At 43.7% G+C, this 16,543-nt stretch overlaps 1 protein-coding gene and 1 long non-coding RNA gene across 2 annotated transcripts in view; one reads left to right on the forward strand and one right to left on the reverse strand.

The window, feature by feature from the left end:
• Positions 1 to 4,168: 4,168 nt before the first annotated feature.
• Positions 4,169 to 16,543, reverse strand: part of LOC142068553 (uncharacterized) — a 28,475-nt gene continuing 16,100 nt past the window's right edge. Inside the window, exon 2 of the long non-coding RNA XR_012664391.1 lies at positions 4,169 to 5,758. This is a non-coding gene — a long non-coding RNA (uncharacterized LOC142068553). The remainder of the gene's footprint in view (positions 5,759 to 16,543) is intronic.
• The window catches only part of AGPS (alkylglycerone phosphate synthase), a 157,781-nt gene continuing 154,003 nt past the window's right edge, over positions 12,766 to 16,543 (forward strand). Inside the window, exon 1 of the mRNA XM_075117975.1 lies at positions 12,766 to 12,794. Coding sequence (XP_074974076.1) covers positions 12,781 to 12,794 — 14 coding nt within the window. The 5' untranslated portion in view covers positions 12,766 to 12,780. The remainder of the gene's footprint in view (positions 12,795 to 16,543) is intronic.

The following is a 16,543-nucleotide window of genomic DNA, read 5'->3' on the forward strand; positions in this document are numbered from 1 at the left end:
CTAAAGCAGAACCCTTGCTTAAATACTCAGTGATCTCTGAGCAGCCTGAGCCCACTGGTCAGTGTGTTGTGGATCCCGCTCTCTGCCCAGTCCACAAGGATGTGAGTCTTACAGCTCCAGCTAGAGAGCCAGTTTCAGGCAGAAGAGACTGCGTTGCTCCCCGGCGCTCTGTGGTTCATACTGTGGACTTAGTATGGGGGGGGGTGTCACTGGTTAATGGCCCATTGGGGGGGAAGGCCAGGGAGGAAGCAGAGCCAGGGACCTGCCCCCCCCCCACCTTGCACCAGTGAGCAGAGGGCAGGATGCTCAGCTCTGCACCTAGCCAGAACCCCCCTCTCCATGCACACAAACCAGATGAGTGAGGAGACACCACCACTGATTGCAGCTATTTGCTGTGTTCCTCACGCTGAGCATTTACTCAGCCTTTACTCACTGATTGCAAGGACAGGTCTACCTGATTAAGGACTGAATAAATCCCAAGTGGGAAGCCGCTGGGCTGGCCCTCTAGAATTCTAGCACTGGCTGCCAAATACGTTAGCGTAAGAGAGAGATTTATCCACAGCGAAGCTGAACTGCAGAGGGGCTGGTCCCCGCCGCTGTGACAGGGGTTTGGCACGAGCTGAACGCATGTGCCTTAGAAAAGGGAAGACTCAGTCCCAGAATCTATAGAAGCCCTCAAGACAATGCCGTAACTGAAGGAAGAAAGCTCTTTGCCATCTCAGAAGATGGAGGCAGGAGGAACCATCGTAGCCTGCAGCTGAGGAAGGGGGAGTTTAGGGGAGTCCTGCTGAAAAGCTCTGAGTGTTGAGAACAGTTCGGCTGTGGGATAGGCTCCCAAGGGAGGGGGCGGAGGAGATACCACTGCAGAGATACCAGGACAGAGAAGCCATTACTCACAGCAAAGAGCCCTGGGTTAGTCCTGGAGGATTTCTCAGCCCCTGCCCTCCATGATCACTAAAAATGACTCTGATTTCCCCATTGATACCAAGGGTGTGAATGGTGATTTCTCACCAGCCCCAGGGAGTGCACCAGATAGTCACTAAGGTGTCTTGGCCCTCTGGCTAAGTACCAATTCCCACAGCTCTAGGTGTCACCATGCCACTGCCTGATGGGCCAGGTTGACCTGAGCACCACAAAAAGGAAGGAAAAAAAGATGCCAGAGAATGTAGCAGTTCTACAAAGGGGTAGACTTCTTATGACCCTAATGGTCAGCATTGTTCTTTTTGCTTTCTTTTGAAAACTGATATTACATTTACTAAGTAAATATGCCCTGGTTTACTAAAGTGACTACTTATGATGTATTTTCTTGGGTTACAAACTGCCTGTCAATGATGGAAGTTGAAGATATATTGCCTGACAAAAGCAGGCTCATGGGAACGTGAAGTGGTAATTGTTTTCCTGATGTTGTACTGTACTGAATTGGACATTAGTGAACATATTGTGAATTGAACAAGCAATCCTGTAGCAGGCTGGTTGCTGAAAGCAGACACATTTGGGGGCCCTGCAACTAAACAAATAAGTATCTCAAAGTAGTTTAATGTGCACACTTAAAATCACTAATCTCTGTTGAAAATCTGAGCTGTTTCCTTCAGTTAACATAGCAGTTTTTACTCTGCAAACTTAGCCTGATCTACACTACGAGTTTAGGTCGAATTTAGCAGTGTTAGGTCGATTTAACCCTTCACCCATCCACACAACCAAGCCTGTTTTGTCGACTTAAAGGGCTCTTAAAATCGATTTCTGTACTCCTCCCCGGAGAGGGGAGTAGTGCTAAAATTGACCTCGCTGGGTCGAATTTGGGGTAGTGTGGACGCAATTCCGCCCCCGATATTGGCCTCCGGGAGCTATCCCAGAGTGCTCCATTGTGACTGCTCTGGACAGCACTGTCAACTCAGATGCACTGGCCAAGTAGACAGGAAAAGCCCCGGGAACTTTTGAATTTCATTTCCTGTTTGGCCAGTGTGGCGAGCTGATCAGCACAGGTGACCATGCAGAGCTCATCAGCACAGGTGACCATGCAGTCCCAGAATCGCAAACAAGCTCCAGCATGGAGCGAACGGGAGACATTGGATCTGATTGCTGTATGGGGAGAAGAATCTGTGCAGGCAGAACTCCGTTCCAAAAGATGAAATGCCAATATATTTACCAAAATCTCCAAGGGCATGATGGACAGAGGCTACAACAGGGACACACAGCAGTGCCACATGAAAGTTAAGGAGCTGAGGCAAGCCTACCAAAAAACAAAGGATGCAAATGGTTGCTCCAGGTCAGAGCCCCATACATGCTGCTTCTATGATGAGCTGAATGCAATTCTAGGGATCCCCCCTACCATTACCGCACCACTGTCCGTGGACACCTGCAAAGGGGGAGTCTCACGCAACAGGGAGGAGGATTTTGTGGATGAGGAAGAGGAGGAGGAGGAGGTTGAGGATAGTGCACAGCAGGCAAGCAGAGAATCCCTTATCCCTGGCAGCCAGGAACTCTTCATCACCCTGGAGCCAATACCCTCCCAACTCTCCCAAGGCGGGCTCCTGGACCGTGAAGCCGGAGAAGGCACCTCTGGTGAGTGTACCTTTGTAAATATAATACAGGGTTTAAAAGCAAGCATGTTTAATGATTAATTTGCCCTGAAGACTTGGGATGCGTTTATGGCCAGTATAGCTACTGGAAAAGTCTGTTAACGTATTTCGGATGGAGCAGAAATCCTCCAGAGACATCTCCATGAAGCTCTCCTGGAGGTACTCTAAAAGCCTTTTCAGAAGGTTTCTGGGGAGATCAGCCTTATTCCGTCCTCCATGGTAGGACACTTTTACCATGCCAAGCCAGTAGCAAGTAGTCTGGAATCATTGCAGAACAAAGTATTGCAGCGAATGGGCCTGGACTTTGGTGGCATTCAAGCAACATCCGTTCTTTATCTCTTTGTGTTAGCGTCAGGAATTCATTGATATCCTTCATGGTCACCTGGTTCAAACATGGTAAATTTGTTTAAGGGGACATTCAGAGGTGCCCGTTCCTGCTGGGCTTTGCCTTTGGCTGAAAAGAAATCATCCCCGCTGTTAGCCACGCTGTGCAGGGAGGCCTGTTCATGCTGAGCTGTTTGCATTTGGCTGACAGGGATCTTCCGTGATACTAGCCACGTGGTGTGTGTGTGAAGCAATCATCCCAGAGAATGGGGGCGGTGCGGTTGAGTTGTGCTGCACATTCACCCTAAAACCACAGCCGCTCCTTTTAAATGGCCAACCCAACGGGCTTTGCTTGGTATGGGAAAGGAGGGCGCTGCTGTTTGAAACCGTTCCCACATGTTATGAAGGTTGAAGAAGCCAAAACCCTTTGCCTTACCATGGCTACCTGCAAGCTGAATTCTGTTGCCCAGCCGAGCGTGTGTGATGTCTCACACCAAACTGGCAGGCACTCAATATAAAGAGGTAAAATATGACCTTGTACCAAAAGCACATGTGCTATGTAATGTGAATCACTTGATTCAGTGTGAAATAGTCTTCCCTTTGTTCTCTATAATGTATCTTTTTAAATACTACTCTCCCTTTTTTTCCTCCCACAGCTGCAAATGTTTCTATGCTCCCCCTATCATCTCCGTCCCAGAGGCTAGCACAGAGTAGAAGGCGAAAAAAATGCACTCGTGATTAAATGTTCTCAGAGCTCATGCAGTCCTTCCGCACTGAAAGAGCTCCGCAGAATGCATGGAGGCAAACAATGGCAGATACCAGGAAAGCATTAAATGAATGTGATGAGAGGAGGGAGGAGCACGATGAAAGGAGGCAGGATGCAATGCTGAGTCTAATGGGGGAGCAAACTGACATGCTCAGGCATCTGGTGGAGCTTCAGGAAAGGCAGCAGGAGCACACACGGTTGCTGCAGCTCCTGTATAACCCGCCTGTCCTCCTCCCCAGGTTCCATAACCTCCTCATCCAGATGCCCAAGAACACCGGGGGGGGGCGGAGGCTACGGGCACCCAGCCACTCCACCCCAGAGGACTGCCCAAGCAACAGAAGGCTGGCATTCAATAAGTTTTGAACTGTAGTGTGGCCTTGACCTTCCCTCCTCCCCTCATCCACCACCTCACCCGGTGCTTCCCTCCTCACCCACCCCTCCTGGGCTACCTTGTGAGTTTTCCCCCTATTTGTGTGATGAATTAATAAAGAATGCATGATTTTGAAACAATAATGACTTTATTGCCTCTGAAAGTGGTGATCGAAGGGGGGAGGTCGGTTGGCTCACAGGGAAGTAGAGTCAACCAAGGAGGCAGGTTTTCATCAAGGAGAAACAAACAGAACTGTCACACCATAGCCTGGCCAGTCATGAAACTGGTTTTCAAAGCTTCTCTGATGCGCAGGGCACCCAGCTGTGCTCTTCTAATCACCCTGGTGTCTGGCTGTGCATAATCGGCCACCAGGCTATTTGCCTCAACCTTCCACCCCGGCATAAACATCTCCCCCTTACTCTCACAGATACTGTGGAGCACACAGCAACCAGGAATAACAATGGGAATATTGGTTTCGCTGAGGTCTAACCTAGTCAGTAAACTGTGCCAGCGAGCTTTTAAATGTCCAAATGCACTTGCTCAGCCTATAGTTGAACTGCTTCTTACTACTGTCTAGGGTGCCTGTGTATGGCTTCATGAGCCATGGCATTAAGGGATAGGCTGGGTCCCCAAGGATAACTAAAGGCATTTCAACATCCCCAATGGTAATTTTCTGGTCTGGGAAGTAAGTTCCTTCCTGCAGCTGTTCAAACAGACCAGAGTTCCTGAAGATACGAGTGTCATGCACCTTTCCTGGCCATCCCACGTTGATGTTGGTGAAACATCCCTTGTGACCCACCATTGCTTTCAGCACCACTGAAAAGTACGCCTTGTGGTTTACGTACTGGCTGCCAAGGTGGTCCGGTCCCAAGATAGGGATATGCGTTCCATCTATCGCCCCACCACAGTTAGGGAACCCCGTTGCAGCAAAGCCATCCACTATGACCTGCACATTTCCAAGAGTCGCTGCCCTTGATAGCAGCAGCTCAGTGATTGCCTTGGGTACTTGGATCACAGCAGCCCCCACAGTAGATTTACCCACTCCAAATTGATTCCCAACTGACCGGTAGCTGTCTGATGTTGCAAACTTCCAGAGGGCTATCGCCACTCGCTTCTCAACTATGAGGGCTGCTCTCATCTTGGTATTCTTGTGCTTCAGGGCAGGGGAAAGCAAGTCACAAAGCTCCATGAAAGTGCCCTTACGCATGTGAAAGTTTTGCAGCCACTGGGAATCATCCCAGACCTGCAACACTATGCGATCCCAACAGTCTATGCTTGTTTTCTGGGCCCAGAATCGGCGTTCCATGGCATGAACCTGCCCCATTACCACCATGATGGCCCGGGCTTTGAGAGAAATGTGTGTCCATGTCCTCATCACTATTGTGATCACGCTATTGTCACCTCCTCACCTACTTTTGCAGGTTCTGCACATACTGCAAGATAATGCGTGAGGTGTTTGCAATGCTCACAACAGTAGTGGTGAGCTGAGCGGGCTCCATACTTGCTGTGGTATGGCGTCTGCAGGAGAGCAGAGTTGCAGCGGAAGCGGAGGATGACGACAGATGCCACGAGAATAGATGTTTCTACAGAACGATGAGAGGACCTGAGAGGTGGATTCATGGCACCAGGAGAGCAGGAGAGAAGAGTCGCAGCGGAAGCGGTGGATGACGACGATGGTTAGCAGTCCTACTGCGCCGTCTGCTGACAGCAGTATGGTGTCTGCATGGAAAAAAGGTGCGAAACAATTGTCTGCCGTTGCTTTCATAGAGGGAGGGACGACTGACAACATGTACCCAAAACCACCCGTGACAATGTTTTTGCCCCATCAGGCATTGGAAGCTCAACCCAGAATTCCAATGGGCAGCGGAGACTGCGGGAACTGTGGGATAGCTACCGACAGTGCAACGCTCCGAAAGTCGACACGAGCCACGGTACTGTGAACGAACTCCACCGACTTAATGCGCTTAGTGTGGACATACACAATCAACTGTATAAAATCGATTTCTAAAAATTGACTTCTATAAGATCGACCTAATTTCGTAGTGTAGGCATACCCTTAGTTTCCTGGAAAATGAAAAGTTGTTTAAAGTTCAGGAGGGTTTATGATAGGATAGAAAAGAGTAAACTTCACTAAGGTCATCATGATGAAAGGGGAAAGAGTTGCAATAATAGAGAATAGGGTCCAATAAATAAATATGAGTAAACTTAAATCACAAAAAACAATTAATAAATCATATTACTAATATGAACTGCGATACCAGATCGACCAGTGATCTGACAATAGCCGTTACCAGATACTTCAGAGGAAATTGTCAAAAAACCCATAATGAACAATTATGTAATAACATGCCTGTAGAGGAAGTTACTTCCTAATTTCAGATTGGTGGTTGATTTATGCCCTGAATTGTGAAGGTTTGTATCCCTTATGAAATTTTATGTGGACTAAACTAATTGGGGATCTTCTCATTCATTATTCGTATAAATGCACAACTTTTTAAAAATCTTATTAAGCACTTGAGCTCAATGATACCTTGTGGCAGTGAGTTTCACAGATTGTGTATTGCTTTTTATTAGTTTTAAATTTGTTGCCTTTTAATTTCTTAGATGTCCCCTTTTTATTAAAAAGATCAACTTTTAGGAGTCTCGCAACATCCCACTTCACATTTTTTTGTGGGGACTATCAGCTGTAACAGCTGCCCCCAGCATCTTCTGTTCCCACCAGTCACTCTCTAACCTGAGCAACCCAGGCTGACCTTATATAGGTCTCCCTGCTCCAGAAGGTGGTAGAAGGTTGCAGATCCTTTCCAGCTGCTATAGACCAATCTCTGTCAGACTGGTAGTCCCCACAAACGAACAGAACGGATCCAGTCCTTACACTATAAGGCCTCATCCAGGAAAAAATAAAGGAAAGATTAAAAAAAAACAACAACTTTAGGATGAAAAAGCTAACATCCATAAAGTTCAGTTTTTGTTCTAGTACCAGTTACTTCCTGAATTTGCCAAGTGTAGGTGGAATTTAATATATGGTGGGAGAAGAGTTTAGCTGAATGGACGGGCAATTGCTTTTGATTGTGGAGACTGATGAAATCCATTTGTGAAGCTGATTTGTGAAAAAATTTGATTGGGGACAGGAATTGATTTTGATTGTGGAGATATCAGTTATAAATGTGCTGAGGTGGATGGGTGGGTTTGAACTGATTTTGAATTGTGCAGTAAGAAGGACTGATTTTGCCTAAGGAGGGAGCTTGATTGTGCATTTGGGCTGACCATTGACTTTGAGAGGTCATCTGATTTTGAGTGGAAGGGGAAGAGGAAAGGAATGAAAGCATGGACAGACAGGAGGAGAAAAACACATAGGAGCAGTAAGAAGGGATATTTTTTTTTTCCAAATGGTGAAAGTCACTCCACTCTAATATTTATTCACATTAACAGAATTCATACAAATTTCAGCGGTTAATGTACAATTCCAAATCTAAGTTTGATTGAAAGGCAATAAGAGAAGGTGGCTCATGAGAATAGCCTCACTACTAACAGATAGTCCACTTTATGAAAATGTTTAGGAAGCCTTGAATTAATGAACCTCACAACACATCTGTGATTAAAGTATGTATTTTCTAGGTGGGGAAACTGAGGCAAAGAGGTATTATTCAATATGTAAGGTTCCCAGTTTGAGATTCAAATCCTGATCTAAATTTCCCCAGAGCTTGAGAATGCTCAGATCTGGAACTTTGGTTCAACTCATTATAGTGACCAGCTGTGAAGTTCTAATTCAGATCCAGATTTCTCCGGAGTTCAAGATGGTTTAGATCTAGGGTTTTGGCTTGGGTACATCTCTGGTTTGTATTGAATATAAATTATTGCATAGAACCACAACATGTCCAATCTATCCTCCATATTAGACAGCTGAGTAGCACATGCATAATTCTGTACATTTAGCACTTTCTGTAATCTACTATGACAAATATAACAAATGACAAACTGATAAATAAGGCATTTTGTTTTAGCCCTGAATCCAGACCCACACACCCAGCTCAGCTTAAATATCAGGCACTAGCAAAAAATATTTGAGTTAATTGGTTTGAATCAATTCCAAATACAATCACTGTGCAAATTCAAAAAGAAGAGAAAACCTGGAGCAGAACCAGTGATTTATGCACTGGAACATAAGGCTAGTAACAAGCAGCAATCAAAGTAACGGTAGAAAAGTGATGTCACGGAAAAACCCACAATTTTTCATCTGAGTGACAATGTTTCAGGGATTGGGAACAAGGACTGTATTTTGACACAAGGCTAACGACTGCAAGAAAGGAAGGTTCAGGGACCAACATGTATGCTTTCACCTACCATCTAAAAGCCCTCTCCAGGGCTCTGTGAAATGCTTACATATGATCTTAGAAATTCTAAGCTTTCCAGTGCAGTAGAAAAGGAAGCATATCATTAATCCTTCTGGAGAAAAGAACAAATTTATTTCACCTCGCTGATGGGACTGTTATAAAATATAATAATATGATTTAAAACACCTATGTACAGTATGAGCTATATTCAGAAATGGTGAACCCCTTGCATTGAATTTGGAGCTTTTGAGACAGTGTTAGAATAAGCATTGTTGGCATAACACCAAATCAGTATTGATTGGTCTGCTACTAGCATGGGTTTAGATGGAAGGTACTGAGTGGATTGCCTAAGCACTACCTAGGGAAAAAGCAGAGCTGATTGGAATTGTTTCAGCATTAAAAATCCTCAATGGCTAGTCATTAGCCAGGGTGCTTCTGTACTCTGTCGTACTCTTACTTTTCTGAGGGCTTCCTATAATATATAATAATATCATTCAAATAAGGCTGTGTTTGTACAACCATATTGTAAGATTTAGTTCAGTAAGACATCCAGGATAAAATTCAACCCACTGTGAGCAAGCACAATTCCCACTGCAGTCAATGAGAGTTGTCTAGTTCTGCCTGCACTGAACTTGGCTCAGAAAAGGGGCATTGGGAGTAGTTTTAAAAAGGGGTTGCTCTCACAATTATAGCCATAGGATACACGTACCTAAAAAGACTTCAACTATGTGTTCTCTGAAGAAATACATAGAAAGGTCTGATTCCCTAATCTCAGTTCAAGTGATTTGCTCCTGAGTCAGGGATCCATCCTCAGGTTTGATGGTTCTTGAAGGATTTTTTTTCCCCCCTCTAAGTTGCTATGCCAAATAGTTGTCCACTTTATTTTTTCATAAAAAGGCTGTTGCGGTGGCTTCTGAGACCTTATCCACTCAGTAACCTCTGAGACTTTTTCCATTTGGTTCCCAAAAACTCAGCTCAACTCCAAACTTGTCACTGAGGTTTCTTTATTGGCATAGAGTAAAACTATACTTGAGTTGATGAGGCTCAAGTGTAGGGAGTGGGTCCAGGACATACCACACATCCAAAGTTACACAGCAAACCTCTTCATTTATATACATTTACACATTACATTGCATTTCCTATACATTGCATCACAAGTACTGGGATTGGCTTGGTCACTTTATAAGAACCCATCCGTGTAGAACATGCTCTGTCCATGCACTATCCATGCATGACTTACTCATTACCTTGTCTTACATTCCAGGCTTATTTTATCCATTGTTATCTTGTCCATTGTAAAGGACAACCCTTATCTTTGTAAAGGGAACCCTTATCTTAGCTAGTACAGGCATTCTGTTTCCAGCATGCTGCTCCATTTACCTCCCTAATTGTGGCTCCCAAGAAATGAGGCCTCATCCATGTCCAATTTCTCATATCAAGGCCGACAGGCACCTGTTCAATTTTAGATACTGCTCAGTCAGTTCCATTCCAGCAGCCTGCATTGGTCCTCTGAGGGTCCTGAGCTCTTTAAGTATTTTAGGTTGCCAACTTCCTTTATGTTCTTTTCTTCAGCAGCCAATTTATTCTGAAATTCTTTTGAGTGGGCCAAGTTAAGCTGTTTTATAAAGGGATGGATGCCCTCTTATTACTGCTGTTGATGAGTCCCATAAGGGGCTGCTTGTCTCTCTAGAGTGCTGTTATGTGTCGTAAAGGTTTGAGTTAAAGCTTTACCTAATACTTGTTCATGCAGTATTAATATATTGGCAAACTACACTGATTTCCGCTGATGACAAGAATTTCTTGGTTTATTTCCAATATAATTGTTGCTTGTTCAGATAAAAATATGACTGAATAAATACTTTCTGCTGTGTATGAATAAGAGGAGTAGGTAGATATCTGACTTCACCATAATACATGTATAAAACCAAAGCAATCTCTGAACCATTAGTGATTATCTGCAAGAACTGATAGAGAATGGATAAAGTCCCATAGGACTGGAGAAGAAATAGTACCTATTTTCAACAAGGGGAAAAAAGGAGGACCTTGGGAATTATAGACCAATCAGCTGAACATCATCAGAAAGTTACTGGAACAAATTATTAAACAATCAGTTTGTTCAAATGTAGAGGATAATAAGGTGATAAGTAACAGCCAACATAGATTTGTCAAGAACTAGGGTTGTCAAGTGATTAAAAAAATTAATCACGATTAATCGTGTGATTAAAAATATTAATTGTGCGATTAATTGTGCTGTTAATAATAGAATACCTTTTATTTAAATATTTTTGGATGTTTTCTACATTTTCAAATATATTGATTTCAGTTACAACACAGAATACAAAGTGTACAGTGCTCACTTTATATTTATTTTTTATTACAAATATTTGCACTGTAAAAAACAAAAGAAATTGTATTTTTCAATTCCCCCATTAGAAGTACTGTAGTGCAATCTCTTAATCATGAAAGTTGAACTTACAAATGCAGAATTATGTACAAAAATACCTTCATTCGAAAACAAAACAATGTAAAACTGTAGCGCATACAAGTTCACTCAGTCCTATTTCTTGTTCAGCCAATCACTCAGAGAAACAAGTGTGTTCACATTTGTAGGAGATAATGCCTGCTTCTTGTTTACAAAAAGAAAAGGAGTACTTGTGGCACCTTAGAGACTAACCAATTTATTTGAGCATGAGCTTTCGTGAGCTACAGCTCACTTCATCAGATGTATACCGTGGAAACTGCAGCAGACTTTATATACACACAGAGAATATGAAACAATACCTCCTCCCACCCCACTGTCCTGCTGGTAATAGCTTATCTAAAGTGATCAACAGGTGGGCCATTTCCAGCACAAATCCAGGTTTTCTCACCCTCCACCCCCCCACACAAATTCACTCTCCTGCTGGTGCTAGCCCATCTAAAGTGACAACTCTTTACATAATCAAGTCGGGCTATTTCCTGCATAGATCCCTGGATCTATGCAGGAAATAGCCCGACTTGATTATTTAAAGAGTTGGTTAGTCTCTAAGGTGCCACAAGTACTCCTTTTCTTTTTGCGAATACAGACTAACACGGCTGTTCCTCTGAAACCTGTCATTCTTGTTTACAGTATCACCTGAAAGTCAGAACAGGCGTTCGCATGGCACTGTTGTATCCAGCTTCGCAAGATATTTACATGCCAGATGCAATAAAGATTCATATGTCCCTTCATGCTTCAACCCCCAGTCCAGAGGACATGTGTCCATGCTGATGACAGGTTTTGCTCAATAATGATCCGAAGCAGTACGAACTGATGCATGTTCATTTTCATCATTTGAGTCAGATGCCACCAGCAGACAGCTGATTTTCTTTTTTGGTGGTTCAGGTTCTGTAGTTTCCACATCAGAGTGTTGCTCTTTTAAGACTTCTGAAAGCATGCTCCACACCTCATCCCTCTCAAATTTTGGAAGGCGCTTCAGATTCCTAAATCTTGGGTTGAGTGCTGTATCTTTAGAAATTTCACATTGGTAATTTCTTTGCATGTTGTCAAATCTGCAGTGAAAGTGTTCTTAAAATGAACAACATGTGCTGTTTCATCATCCAAGACTGCTATAACATGAAATATATGTCAGAATGCAGGTAAAACAGAGCAGGAGACATACAACTCTCCCCCAAGGAGTTCAGTCACAAATTTAATTAATGCATTATTTTTTTAATGAGCATCATCAGCATGGAAGCATGTCCTCTGGAATGGTGGCCGAAGCATGAAGGGCATACAAATGTTTAGCATATCTGGCACATAAATACCTTGCAATGCCAGCTACAAAAGTGCCATGCGAACGCCTGTTCTCACTTTCAGGTGACATTGCAAATAATAAGTGGGCAGCATTATCTCCCATAAATGTAAACAAACTTGTTTGTATTAGCAATTGGGTGAACAAGAAGTGTAGGACTGAGTGGACTTTAAGTGGACTAAGTGGACTTTAATAAAGATTTTCATTATTTCGTTTTTGTGTGCAATTATTTAACACTTTAATGATAAAGAGAATACACTTTCATATACATTGGACACAATAATCCAGCTGAGGCCTCACCAGTGCCAAGTACAGCAGAACATTTATCTCCTGTGACTTACATACAATACTCCAGTTAATACATCCCTGAATGACATTTGCCTTGTATGCAACAGCATCACAATGTTGACTCATTCAGTTTGTGCTACTCTATAACCCCCAGATCCTTTTCTGTAGTAACTAGCTGGGCAGTAGTATTCTCCATTTTGTATTTTTTTTCCTTCCTAAATGCAGTACTTTGCACTTGTCTTTGCTGAGTTTCATCTTATTGATTTCAGACTAATTCTTCAATTTGTCAAGATCATTTTGAATTCTAATCCTGTCCTCCAAAGGGCTTGCAGTCCCTCCCAGTGTGATGTCATCTTGCTGGTAAGTCTTGCCCACATGCTCAGGGTTTAGCTGATTGCCATATTTGGAGTCGGAAAGGAATTTTCTTCCAGGGGAGATTGGCAGAGGCCCTGGGAGTTTTTTGCCTTCCTCTGCAGCGTGGGGCATGGGTCACTTGCTGCAGGAGTCTCTGCACCTTGAAGTCTTTAAACCTTGAGTTGAGGACTTCAGTAGCTCAAACATAGGTCAGGAGTGGGTAGGTGAGATTCTATGGCCTGCGTTGTGCAGGAGGTCAGACTACATGATCATAATAGTCCCTTCTGACCTTAAAGTCTATGAGACCTAATTGTAGTGCACTGCAGTCTGGTTATTCTTGGCTAGCAGATGGCTCCCTTGGGGGCAACTGTAGCTAGAACATAGTTCTAGCACAGGAATGAAAGAAGAGAGACTCTGCACTAAAGAAAGAAGAGGGCTTCTGTGGTTTTTACAATCTAAACTGGATTGAAAACACAACAAAAACAATAGCACATCTGCGTGGCGAGAGCAGTAAGGACTGGGATGGATTGCTCTTCCTGTGGGAATGTATGAATGTATTGATCTGCATGGTGAACAGATCAATAGAAGCTGTTTTGTTTTGCATATTTCTTGTAAGTCCCACTTTATAAATACTTAACTTTTTATTAATTTCAGTTTCTTTCTTTGGGGGTGTGATGGAGTCTGCTTACATTGCACTAGCCCAGACAGGGTTAAGCCCATATTATTGACAGTGGAAGTCCCACCTTCCCGGCGGGACTGGGCATGCTCCAAATGCTCTAGCAGTATAAAGGGAAGCCAGTATAAAGGGCCAGCCACAGCACCTGACTACACCAGGAATCAGAGCCTCCCCGGGTCTGTTTGAACTCTGGCGACTGGAGGAGCCACAGGAGGTGACGGGCCCAGCTGACCACAGAGAATCCGAAATCTCATGGTAGACCCCAACACAGACACTGGTAGGAAGTGACTCAGGGAAGGTGACGGAGTGGTACCTCTCACCCGGGAAACCTCAGCGTGTTTTGGTAGGACCCCCCGCTGAGTCAGTGGCAAGTTGCTATGCCACCGTTAGGGCCCAGGGTCGGGGCCTGGTGGAGTTGGGTGGGCCTGGACCCCCTTACCGGGGCTGCCACACCCCTTGGTGGGCGCCCCACCCCCATAGACTCTGGCCTCTAGGCCCCACTGCCCCGCACCTAAGGGCTACTTGATAGACTCTGGCGGTTAGGCCACGCTGCCCTGACCCTAAGGGCATAAACCGTCACAGAGGGGAATTATGGAAAAGCTGTGATATAAGTGTTGTGGGAGGGATTTGAATAGATATGATCAAGTGGTCTAAAAATAGCAGACTTCTTCCATGCTCCCCTTTGATGCCTGGAACAGGCCCAAATGTGAGAGGGAGAAGGGATCCAAAGGAGCAGGGGGTTGGACTAGATGACCTCCTGGGGTCCCTTCCAACCCTGATATTCTATGAATCTATGAAAGGAAACAGGTAGAGGAGGAAGCTTTGTAGAAGATAAGGGAGCCATAGGGAAAGGGCAGGAGGCAGTGTAAGCATGTGTTCATGTAATAAATGCTGAGGTAGGAGGAGAGGGTTGTAGAAAGCAACTAACGGAAGGCTGAGGACAGAAGCAGGCCCTCTCTCGCTTCCTCGTACATACAAATCTGGCTAGTTGCTTTATCTGTCACAACCTCAAAATTCTATCCCCTTGGTATTTCCTAGCTCACATCAATTTCTGAGTGTGTAAGTTAGACCATTGTTTGTCACCCCTGAATTTCACCCTTTATGACCAAAATGCATAATATATATAGTGTATGTTATGTTCATACAGTTTATATAACTTTTTCTGAATGGTCTAAACAATAAATAGTGATATTCTAAAGTATTCTTTGTCCAGGTAATAAGAACTATTGTATAGAACTGTAATTCCAGATTCATGTGCGAATTGGATTGAAGTTGGTTTTATTTTAAGTTTGTTCCCCCAAGTGCACTAGGAGGTCTTGTATACAGAACAGCAAAATATTTGTCTTCAGAAGGTAAGGCACATATGGCATTATCTTTTGGTTTAGTAGAGAGCAAAAGTGTTGCAAGCACCCTTTGCACAACACATTGCAAATAGTGTTTATATAATGCAAAAAGCTTGTTTAAAGGGGCACTGTCAGCTTGAAATCTGGGCAGTTTCAAAGAAATGTTTAAATGCTCCTTCAGTAACTATACCTGGCTTTAAGCTCCCCTGTCAGTTTTTGTAGTTTTGCAATCACATTTCATTTTTTTAACATTCTTTCCTATGTTGTCATATGAAAGGCCCGCCCACACAGGAAAAGCTGACTGATTGTATTGTGGAAACAGTAAAATTATTACACAAAAAGTGCTGTCCGGTGCACCAAATAAAGACATTGAAAGAGCAGGAAACTTTTTCTCTGAGCTCCTTAACTATAGTAATCTCAGGGTGATACTTGTAACTAAGGTAGGAAAGAAATTTAGACAAATGCGATTTCTACTTTGACTGTATCCCTTTGTAGCTGTTTGATTGACGTGCCCTATCTCAGCATTCCCCTTAAATAAAGGGCGGTCCAGCTGATCCAGAGGGATTGGTTGTAGGGGTAAATTCCTAGTTCCAGACCAGATATTCAGACTTCCATCTGGAAGTCCCTTCCTGAGTTGAGGGAAGCAAATGCAGGAGAACCTAGCTAGGTAGGATGACTAGATGTCTCGATTTTAAAGGGACATTCCCGATATTCTGTGCTTTTTCTTATATATAAACTATTACCCCCCCCACCCCATCCTGCTTTTTCACACTTGCTATTTGGTCACCCTATAGCTAGGCCTTTTAGAGCCCTTAGAAGCCAAAAGCAGATTTCTGAGAAGAAGCTAAAACAGGGAGTGGTGGACAGTGAAATCTCTAGTTTTGTGCTTTGAGATTGTTGAGTTTCATGGAGGCAAAATGGCCAGAAACCCTACTAGTTTGTTCTAACTGCTGCAGAAAACCTAGAAATAAACCCAAAATTCCCAAGGAGGCTCTCTCTACTAGAGACTCCTGCTAAATTCCCACCCAGCTGCATGGACCTTGACCCTGACACAATGAGATGGGGACTCAGAGCTGTAACTTCAAGAAAGTTGATGATTCTTGCCCCTTTTTCATAGAATGTAATATTCTGAGACGTTTTAATGTTACGGAGTTCAAGATTTTAAGTTTGTTTGTTACAGTCCAGTATCCTCTCTCATTTCTTCGGAGGGAGGCAAGACTCATCTGTAGGACACACACTACTGTTACCAGTGGCCTTGTTTGTATTTACTACTTAAAGAGAGTTGTCCCTAAGGGAGGGAGATCCTTCCCTGAGTAAAAAAAAAACCTAGGCTTTGAATTTTAAATTAGTAGAGGTTTTTGAACAAAGCTGTCTTTCCTCTCAGCATGCCCAGGTGCAGAACTATAAGCTGTTAGCCAAGAAGTCTCTGCTTCGGTTTTATTTTCTGTTACCAGGAACAGTCAGCCATCTGCTTGGTAAAGGAAGAGCTGTGCTTTGCTGCTTTTGGAAGCCAGGGTCACAAATACAGCACTACAGTTCTTAGCAGGTGATGTGTTCATATGGTTTCATATCACAAAACTTGTCTGTGACTTCTCAGATTTTTTCCAAGTTGCTATCCAGCCTTGTTTAGCTTGTAAGATCTCACAGGATCACAGCTTGTTGAGTGGGACTTAAACTATATATCTTTAAAGATACTGTCTATGGAGGTTCTCACCATTTCCTCACCAACGTTGAGA

Source organism: Caretta caretta, chromosome 11 (genome assembly GCF_965140235.1).
Source record: "Caretta caretta isolate rCarCar2 chromosome 11, rCarCar1.hap1, whole genome shotgun sequence".
NCBI lineage: Eukaryota > Metazoa > Chordata > Testudines > Cheloniidae > Caretta > Caretta caretta.